The 11,108-nt window shown below is 48.5% G+C and overlaps 1 protein-coding gene across 1 annotated transcript in view; it reads right to left on the minus strand.

Moving 5' to 3' along the window:
* LOC135570709 (voltage-dependent T-type calcium channel subunit alpha-1H-like) overlaps positions 1-6,283 on the minus strand; it is a 126,857-nt gene extending 120,574 nt beyond the window's left edge. Inside the window, exon 1 of the mRNA XM_065016669.1 lies at positions 6,173-6,283. Within this exon, the coding sequence (XP_064872741.1) occupies positions 6,173-6,265 (93 nt within the window). The 5' untranslated portion in view covers positions 6,266-6,283. The remainder of the gene's footprint in view (positions 1-6,172) is intronic.
* Between the last annotated feature and the right edge of the window lie 4,825 nt (positions 6,284-11,108).

Genomic DNA, 11,108 nt, shown 5'->3' on the forward strand with positions numbered 1-11,108 from the left:
ACGGGCCTAGTAGAGATGTAAGGTGGTTTCATCATCAGACGGGCCTAGTAGAGATGTAAGGTGGTTTCATCAGACGGGCCTAGTAGAGATGTAAGGTGGTTTCATCATCAGACGGGCCTAGTAGAGATGTAAGGTGGTTTCATCTTCAGACTGGTCTAGTAGAGATGTAAGGTGGTTTCATCAGACGGGCCTAGTAGAGATGTAAGGTGGTTTCATCAGACGGGCCTAGTAGAGATGTAAGGTGGTTTCATCATCAGACGGGCCTAGTAGAGATGTAAGGTGGTTTCATCAGACGGGCCTAGTAGAGATGTAAGGTGGTTTCATCATCAGACGGGCCTAGTAGAGATGTAAGGTGGTTTCATCAGACGGGCCTAGTAGAGATGTAAGGTGGTTTCATCAGACGGGCCTAGTAGAGATGTAAGGTGGTTTCATCATCAGACGGGCCTAGTAGAGATGTAAGGTGGTTTCATCAGACGGGCCTAGTAGAGATGTAAGGTGGTTTCATCAGACGGGCCTAGTAGAGATGTAAGGTGGTTTCATCATCAGACGGGCCTAGTAGAGATGTAAGGTGGTTTCATCATCAGACGGGCCTAGTAGAGATGTAAGGTGGTTTCATCATCAGACGGGCCTAGTACAGATGTAAGGTGGTTTCATCATCAGACGGGCCTAGTAGAGATGTAAGGTGGTTTCATCAGACGGGCCTAGTAGAGATGTAAGGTGGTTTCATCTTCAGACTGGCCTAGTAGAGATGTACGGTGGTTTCATCAGACGGGCCTAGTAGAGATGTAAGGTGGTTTCATCATCAGACGGGCCTAGTAGAGATGTAAGGTGGTTTCATCAGACGGGCCTAGTAGAGATGTAAGGTGGTTTCATCATCAGACGGGCCTAGTAGAGATGTAAGGTGGTTTCATCATCAGACGGGCCTAGTAGAGATGTAAGGTGGTTTCATCAGACGGGTCTAGTAGAGATGTAAGGTGGTTTCATCTTCAGACTGGCCTAGTAGAGATGTAAGGTGGTTTCATCATCAGACGGGCCTAGTAGAGATGTAAGGTGGTTTCATCATCAGACGGGCCTAGTAGAGATGTAAGGTGGTTTCATCAGACGGGCCTAGTAGAGATGTAAGGTGGTTTCATCAGACGGGCCTAGTAGAGATGTAAGGTGGTTTCATCTTCAGACGGGCCTAGTAGAGATGTAAGGTGGTTTCATCATCAGACGGGCCTAGTAGAGATGTAAGGTGGTTTCATCATCAGACGGGCCTAGTAGAGATGTAAGGTGGTTTCATCTTCAGACGGGCCTAGTAGAGATGTAAGGTGGTTTCATCATCAGACTGGCCTAGTAGAGATGTAAGGTGGTTTCATCATCAGACGGGCCTAGTAGAGATGTAAGGTGGTTTCATCAGTGGGCCTAGTAGAGATGTAAGGTGGTTTCATCAGACGGGCCTAGTAGAGATGTAAGGTGGTTTCATCATCAGACGGGCCTAGTAGAGATGTAAGGTGGTTTCATCTTCAGACGGGCCTAGTAGAGATGTACGGTGGTTTCATCATCAGACGGGCCTAGTAGAGATGTAAGGTGGTTTCATCATCAGACGGGCCTAGTAGAGATGTACGGTGGTTTCATCATCAGACGGGCCTAGTAGAGATGTACGGTGGTTTCATCATCAGACGGGCCTAGTAGAGATGTAAGGTGGTTTCATCTTCAGACTGGCCTAGTAGAGATGTAAGGTGGTTTCATCAGACGGGCCTAGTAGAGATGTAAGGTGGTTTCATCAGACGGGCCTAGTAGAGATGTAAGGTGGTTTCATCATCAGACGGGCCTAGTAGAGATGTAAGGTGGTTTCATCAGACGGGCCTAGTAGAGATGTAAGGTGGTTTCATCAGACGGGCCTAGTAGAGATGTAAGGTGGTTTCATCATCAGACGGGCCTAGTAGAGATGTAAGGTGGTTTCATCTTCAGACTGGTCTAGTAGAGATGTAAGGTGGTTTCATCAGACGGGCCTAGTAGAGATGTAAGGTGGTTTCATCAGACGGGCCTAGTAGAGATGTAAGGTGGTTTCATCATCAGACGGGCCTAATAGAGATGTAAGGTGGTTTCATCATCAGACGGGCCTAGTAGAGATGTAAGGTGGTTTCATCAGTGGGCCTAGTAGAGATGTAAGGTGGTTTCATCAGACGGGCCTAGTAGAGATGTAAGGTGGTTTCATCATCAGACGGGCCTAGTAGAGATGTAAGGTGGTTTCATCAGACTGGCCTAGTAGAGATGTAAGGTGGTTTCATCATCAGACGGGCCTAGTAGAGATGTAAGGTGGTTTCATCAGACGGGCCTAGTAGAGATGTAAGGTGGTTTCATCAGACGGGCCTAGTAGAGATGTAAGGTGGTTTCATCAGACGGGCCTAGTAGAGATGTAAGGTGGTTTCATCTTCAGACGGGCCTAGTAGAGATGTAAGGTGGTTTCATCAGACGGGCCTAGTAGAGATGTAAGGTGGTTTCATCTTCAGACTGGTCTAGTAGAGATGTAAGGTGGTTTCATCAGACGGGCCTAGTAGAGATGTAAGGTGGTTTCATCAGACGGGCCTAGTAGAGATGTAAGGTGGTTTCATCATCAGACGGGCCTAGTAGAGATGTAAGGTGGTTTCATCAGACGGGCCTAGTAGAGATGTAAGGTGGTTTCATCATCAGACGGGCCTAGTAGAGATGTAAGGTGGTTTCATCAGACGGGCCTAGTAGAGATGTAAGGTGGTTTCATCAGACGGGCCTAGTAGAGATGTAAGGTGGTTTTCATCAGACGGGCCTAGTAGAGATGTAAGGTGGTTTCATCAGACGGGCCTAGTAGAGATGTAAGGTGGTTTCATCATCAGACGGGCCTAGTAGAGATGTAAGGTGGTTTCATCAGACGGGCCTAGTAGAGATGTAAGGTGGTTTCATCATCAGACGGGCCTAGTAGAGATGTAAGGTGGTTTCATCAGACGGGCCTAGTAGAGATGTAAGGTGGTTTCATCAGACGGGCCTAGTAGAGATGTAAGGTGGTTTCATCAGACGGGCCTAGTAGAGATGTAGGTGGTTTCATCATCAGACGGGCCTAGTAGAGATGTAAGGTGGTTTCATCATCAGACGGGCCTAGTAGAGATGTAAGGTGGTTTTCATCAGACGGGCCTAGTAGAGATGTAAGGTGGTTTCATCAGACTGGCCTAGTAGAGATGTAAGGTGGTTTCATCATCAGACGGGCCTAGTAGAGATGTAAGGTGGTTTCATCAGACGGGCCTAGTAGAGATGTAAGGTGGTTTCATCAGACGGGCCTAGTAGAGATGTAAGGTGGTTTCATCAGACGGGCCTAGTAGAGATGTAAGGTGGTTTCATCATCAGACGGGCCTAGTAGAGATGTAAGGTGGTTTCATCAGACGGGCCTAGTAGAGATGTAAGGTGGTTTCATCAGACGGGCCTAGTAGAGATGTAAGGTGGTTTCATCAGACGGGCCTAGTAGAGATGTAAGGTGGTTTCATCATCAGACGGGCCTAGTAGAGATGTAAGGTGGTTTCATCAGACGGGCCTAGTAGAGATGTAAGGTGGTTTCATCATCAGACGGGCCTAGTAGAGATGTAAGGTGGTTTCATCAGACGGGCCTAGTAGAGATGTAAGGTGGTTTCATCATCAGACGGGCCTAGTAGAGATGTAAGGTGGTTTCATCAGATGGGCCTAGTAGAGATGTAAGGTGGTTTCATCAGACGGGCCTAGTAGAGATGTAAGGTGGTTTCATCATCAGACGGGCCTAGTAGAGATGTAAGGTGGTTTCATCAGACTGGCCTAGTAGAGATGTAAGGTGGTTTCATCAGACGGGCCTAGTAGAGATGTAAGGTGGTTTCATCAGACGGGCCTAGTAGAGATGTAAGGTGGTTTCATCATCAGACGGGCCTAGTAGAGATGTAAGGTGGTTTCATCAGACGGGCCTAGTAGAGATGTAAGGTGGTTTCATCATCAGACGGGCCTAGTAGAGATGTAAGGTGGTTTCATCAGACGGGCCTAGTAGAGATGTAAGGTGGTTTCATCATCAGACGGGCCTAGTAGAGATGTAAGGTGGTTTCATCAGACGGGCCTAGTAGAGATGTAAGGTGGTTTCATCATCAGACGGGCCTAGTAGAGATGTAAGGTGGTTTCATCAGACGGGCCTAGTAGAGATGTAAGGTGGTTTCATCAGACGGGCCTAGTAGAGATGTAAGGTGGTTTCATCATCAGACGGGCCTAGTAGAGATGTAAGGTGGTTTCATCATCAGACGGGCCTAGTAGAGATGTAAGGTGGTTTCATCTTCAGACTGGCCTAGTAGAGATGTAAGGTGGTTTCATCAGATGGGCCTAGTAGAGATGTAAGGTGGTTTCATCAGACGGGCCTAGTAGAGATGTAAGGTGGTTTCATCTGACGGGCCTAGTAGAGATGTAAGGTGGTTTCATCAGACGGGCCTAGTAGAGATGTAAGGTGGTTTCATCTTCAGACGGGCCTAGTAGAGATGTAAGGTGGTTTCATCAGACGGGCCTAGTAGAGATGTAAGGTGGTTTCATCAGACGGGCCTAGTAGAGATGTAAGGTGGTTTCATCAGACGGGCCTAGTAGAGATGTAAGGTGGTTTCATCAGACGGGCCTAGTAGAGATGTAAGGTGGTTTCATCAGACGGGCCTAGTAGAGATGTAAGGTGGTTTCATCAGACGGGCCTAGTAGAGATGTAAGGTGGTTTCATCAGACGGGCCTAGTAGAGATGTAAGGTGGTTTCATCTTCAGACGGGCCTAGTAGAGATGTAAGGTGGTTGCTACATATCCCAGAGAGGCGAGATGCTACATATCCCAGAGAGGTGAGATGCTACATATCCCAGAGAGGCGAGATGCTACATATCCCAGAGAGGTGAGATGCTACATATCCCAGAGAGGCGAGATGCTACATATCCCAGAGAAGGGGGATGCTACATATCCCAGAGAGGTGAGATGCTACATATCCCAGAGAGGTGAGATGCTACATATCCCAGAGAGGCGAGATGCTACATATCCCAGAGAGGCGAGATGCTACATATCCCAGAGAGGTGGGATGCTACATATCCCAGAGAGGTGAGATGCTACATATCCCAGAGAGGTGGGATGCTACATATCCCAGAGAGGCGAGATGCTACATATCCCAGAGAAGGGGGATGCTACATATCCCAGAGAGGTGAGATGCTACATATCCCAGAGAGGTGAGATGCTAAATATCCCAGAGAGTCGAGATGCTACATATCCAAGAGAGGTGAGATGCTACATATCCCAGAGAGGTGGGATGCTACATATCCCAGAGAGGTGAGATGCTCCATATCCCAGAGGCGAGACGCTACATATCCCAGAGAGGCGAGATGCTACATATCCCAGAGAGGCGAGATGCTACATATCCCAGAGAGGTGGGATGCTACATATCCCAGAGAGCTGAGATGCTACATATCCCAGAGAGGCGAGATGCTACATATCCCAGAGAGGCGAGATGCTACATATCCCAGAGAGGTGGGATGCTACATATCCCAGAGAGGTGAGATGCTACATATCCCAGAGAGGTGGGATGCTACATATCCCAGAGAGGCGAGATGCTACATATCCCAGAGAAGGGGATGCTACATATCCCAGAGAGGTGAGATGCTACATATCCCAGAGAGGTGAGATGCTAAATATCCCAGAGAGGCGAGATGCTACATATCCCAGAGAGGTGAGATGCTACATATCCCAGAGAGGTGAGATGCTACATATCCCAGAGAGGCGGGATGCTACATATCCCAGAGAGGTGGGATGCTACATATCCCAGAGGCGGGATGCTACATATCCCAGAGAGGGAGATGCTACATATCCCAGAGAGGTGAGATGCTACATATCCCAGAGAGGCGAGATGCTACATATCCCAGAGAGGTGGGATGCTACATATCTCAGAGTGGCGAGATGCTACATATCCCAGAGAGGCGAGATGCTACATATCCCAGAGAGGCGAGATGCTACATATCCCAGAGAGGCGAGATGCTATATATCCCAGAGAAGTTAAACCGTTGTCTCACACGAAACCCTTGATTCTCTTTATCCAAAATACTGGAGTATAGAAGCTAATTTGACATATAAACGTTAGCTTCACTGTCCCAAATAAAAATAAGAAGTAGAATTTGTACGTAAGGAGCCAACTTACCTGTAGGAAAGAGCAGCGGTTGTTGAGACAGTGAACGTCGTCACAGGGCTGGAACATTCCCAACGTCACACAGTTCAGAAGAATAGCCAGCATGGAGACACGCTCAAACCACGTGGAGACAGGAGTCAAGGAACATTTAGAGAGGAATATATATCAGCTAGAGACAGGAGGACACATATAGAGGGGAATATATAACAGATAGAGACAGGAGGACACATATAGAGGGGAATATATACCAGCTAGAGACAGGAGGACACATATAGAGGGGAATATATACCAGCTAGAGACAGGAGGACACATATAGAGGGGAATATATACCAGCTAGAGACAGGAGGACACATATAGAGGGGAATATATACCAGCGAGAGACACGCTCAAACCATGTGTAGACAGGCGTTAAGACACATATAGACCTTATAAACGTTTAATCCATTTCAGAATGATGTCATACAGACCCTGGACCATATATACATCAGTCTGGGTTCACATCCCCCCACAGACCCTGGACCATGTATACATCCATCTGGGTTCACATCCCCCCCACAGACCCTGGACCATAAATACATCAGTCTGGGGTCACATCCCCCTACAGACCCTGGACCATATATACATCAGTCTGGGTTCACATCCCCCCTACAGACCCTGGACCATAAATACATCAGTCTGGGTTCACATCCCCCTACAGACCCTGGACCATAAATACATCAGTCTGGGTTCACATCCCCCCTACAGACCCTGGACCATAAATACATCAGTCTGGGTTCACATCCACAGACCCCACAGACCCTGGACCATATATACATCCCCCAGACCCTGGACCATATATACATCAGTCTGGGTTCACATCCCACCACAGACCCTGGACCATAAATACATCAGTCTGGGTTCACATCCCCCCACAGACCCTGGACCATATATACATCAGTCTGGGTTCACATCCCACCACAGACCCTGGACCATATATACATCAGTCTGGGTTCACATCCCCCCACAGACCCTGGACCATATATACTTCAGTCTGGGTTCACATCCCCACACAGACCCTGGACCATATATACATCCCCCAGACCCTGGACCATATATACATCAGTCTGGGTTCACATCCCACCACAGACCCTGGACCATAAATACATCAGTCTGGGTTCACATCCCCCCACAGACCCTGGGTCCTGTCCTGTCTCATCCATTCAATACAACCATGACAGAGAGTCATCCTGTCTCGTCCATTCAATATAACCACGACAGAGAGTCATCCTGTCTCGTCCATTCAATATAACCACGACAGAGAGTCATCCTGTCTCATCCTTTCAATATAACCACGACAGAGAGTCATCCTGTCTCGTCCTTTCAATATAACCACGACAGAGAGTCATCCTGTCTCATCCTTTCAATATAACCACGACAGAGAGTCATCCTGTCTCATCCTTTCAATATAACCACGACAGAGAGTCATCCTGTCTCGTCCATTCAATATAACCACGACAGAGAGTCATCCTGTCTCGTCCATTCAATATAACCACGACAGAGAGTCATCCTGTCTCGTCCATTCAATATAACCACGACAGAGAGTCATCCTGTCTCGTCCATTCAATATAACCACGACAGAGAGTCATCCTGTCTCGTCCATTCAATATAACCACGACAGAGAGTCATCCTGTCTCGTCCATTCAATATAACCACGACAGAGAGTCATCCTGTCTCGTCCATTCAATATAACCACGACAGAGAGTCATCCTGTCTCGTCCATTCAATATAACCACGACAGAGAGTCATCCTGTCTCGTCCTTTCAATATAACCACGACAGAGAGTCATCCTGTGTAATCTGTTGTCTCGGCCGGGGTAACTCAGTAATCTGTTGTCTAGGCCGGGGGTAACTCAGTAATCTGTTGTCTAGGCCGGGGTAACTCAGTAATCTGTTGTCTAGGCCGGGGTAACTCAGTAATCTGTTGTCTAGGCCGGGGTAACTCAGTAGTCTGTTGTCTAGGCCGGGGTAACTCAGTAATCTGTTGTCTAGGCCGGGGTAACTCAGTAATCTGTTGTCTAGGCCGGGGTAACTCAGTAATCTGTTGTCTAGGCCGGGGTAACTCAGTAATCTGTTGTCTAGGCCGGGGTAACTCAGTAATCTGTTGTCTAGGCCGGGGTAATTCAGTAATCTGTTGTCTAGGCCGGGGTAATTCAGTAATCTGTTGTCTAGGCCGGGGTAACTCAGTAATCTGTTGTCTAGGCCGGGGTAACTCAGTAATCTGTTGTCTAGGCCGGGGTAACCCAGTAATCTATTGTCTAGGCCGGGGTAACTCAGTAATCTGTTGTCTAGGCCGGGGTAATTCAGTAATCTGTTGTCTAGGCCGGGGGTAACTCAGTAATCTGTTGTCTAGGCCGGGGTAACTCAGTAATCTGTTGTCTAGGCCGGGGTAACTCAGTAATCTGTTGTCTAGGCCGGGGGTAACTCAGTAATCTGTTGTCTAGGCCGGGGTAACCTAGTAATCTGTTGTCTAGGCCGGGGTAACTCAGTAATCTGTTGTCTAGGCCGGGGTAACTCAGTAATCTGTTGTCTAGGCCGGGGTAACTCAGTAATCTGTTGTCTAGGCCGGGGTAACTCAGTAATCTGTTGTCTAGGCCGGGGTAACTCAGTAATCTGTTGTCTCAGCCGGGGTAACTCAGTAATCTGTTGTCTAGGCCGGAGTAACTCAGTAATCTGTTGTCTCAGCCGGGGTAACTCAGTAATCTGTTGTCTAGGCCGGGGTAACTCAGTAATCTGTTGTCTAGGCCGGGGGTAACTCAGTAATCTGTTGTCTAGGCCGGGGTAACTCAGTAATCTGTTGTCTAGGCCGGGGTAACTCAGTAATCTGTTGTCTAGGCCGGGGTAACTCAGTAATCTGTTGTCTAGGCCGGGGTAACTCAGTAATCTGTTGTCTAGGCCGGGGTAACTCAGTAATCTGTTGTCTAGGCCGGGGGTAATTTAGTAATCTGTTGTCTAGGCCGGGGTAACTCAGTAATCTGTTGTCTCAGACTCAAATAAAAAATATTTTTCTGAGAGACTAGAACAATACATCCTACTGCTACACACATCGTAGTGCTAACACACACACACACACACACACACACACACACACACACACACACACACACACACACACACACACACACACACACACACACACACACAGGACACAACACCTTAGTGCTAACAGAAACACACACACCCGGTAGCCGTAGAAGTGTTGAGTGCCTGGCAGGAGCCAAGGACACAGAACAAAGAGCTCTGAGCATCAGTCTGGGACACACACACACGCACACGCACACACACACACACACACACACACACACACACACACACACACACTAACAGACACACACACACGCACACACACACACACACACACACACACACATATACATCACACATACATATACATCACACACACTAACAGACACACACACACGCACACACACACACACACACACACACACACACACACACACACACACACACACACACACACACACACACACACACACACACACACACACACAGACACACATACATCACACATACATATACATCACACACACACACACACACACACACACACACTAACAGACACACACACACGCACACACACACACATATACACACACACACATATACATCACACACACATACATCACACACACACTGACATCACATACTAACACACACGCACACACACACACACATCACACACACACTGACATCACACACACGGAAAGAATACACACACTGACATCACACACACAGTCTCAGGGGCTTCTAGCTGTAATAACTGAGTTCCCTCCCCTGATGCAGAGGTCATTATGGATGAGGAACCAGGAGAAGGATGGAAGGTGGGAGGAGATGAGAGGAGAAGGAGATTAGGGGGGAGGAGATGAGAGGAGAAGGATGGAAGGAGGGAGGAGATGAGAGGAGAAGGAGGGAGGAGATGAGAGGAGAAGGATGGAAGGATGGAGGAGATGAGAGGAGAAGGATGGAAGGAGGGAGGAGATGAGAGGAGAAGGAGACACAGGGGGGAGGAGATGAGAGGAGAAGGATGGAAGGAGGGAGGAGATGAGAGGAGAAGGAGATTAGGGGGAGGAGATGAGAGAGGAGAAGGAGATTAGGGGGAGGAGATGAGAGGAGAAGTATGGAAGGAGGGAGGAGATGAGAGGAGAAGGAGGGAGGAGATGAGAGGAGAAGGATGGAAGGATGGAGGAGATGAGAGGAGAAGGATGGAAGGAGGGGAGGAGATGAGAGGAGAAGGAGATTAGGGGGAGGAGATGAGAGGAGAAGGATGGAAGGAGGGAGGAGATGAGAGGAGAAGGATGGAAGGAGGAGGAGATGAGAGGAGAAGGAGGGAGGAGATGAGAGGAGAAGGATGGAAGGATGGAGGAGATGAGAGGAGAAGGATGGAAGGAGGGAGGAGATGAGAGGAGAAGGAGATTAGGGGGAGGAGATGAGAGGAGAAGGATGGAAGGAGGGAGATCTCAGGAGATGAGAGGAGGAAAGGAGGGAGGAGATGAGAGGAGAAGGATGGAAGGATGGAGGAGATGAGAGGAGAAGGATGGAAGGAGGAGGAGATGAGAGGAGAAGGAGATTAGGGGGAGGAGATGAGAGGAGAAGGATGGAAGGAGGGAGGAGATGAGAGAAGGATGGGGAGGAGGATGAGAGGAGAAGGGAGATTAGGGGAGGAGATGAGAGGAGAAGGATGGAAGGAGGGGAGGAGATGAGAGGAGAAGGATGGAAGGAGGGAGGAGATGAGAGGAGAAGGATGGAAGGAAGGAGGAGATGAGAGGAGAAGGATGGAAGGAAGGAGGGAGGAGATGAGAGGAGAAGGAGATTAGGGGGAGGAGATGAGAGAGGAGAAGGATGGAAGGAGGGAGGAGATGAGAGGAGAAGGATGGAAGGAGGAGGAGATGAGA

This window comes from Oncorhynchus nerka, unplaced genomic scaffold, assembly GCF_034236695.1.
Source record: "Oncorhynchus nerka isolate Pitt River unplaced genomic scaffold, Oner_Uvic_2.0 unplaced_scaffold_917, whole genome shotgun sequence".
Classification (NCBI taxonomy): Eukaryota; Metazoa; Chordata; class Actinopteri; order Salmoniformes; family Salmonidae; genus Oncorhynchus; species Oncorhynchus nerka.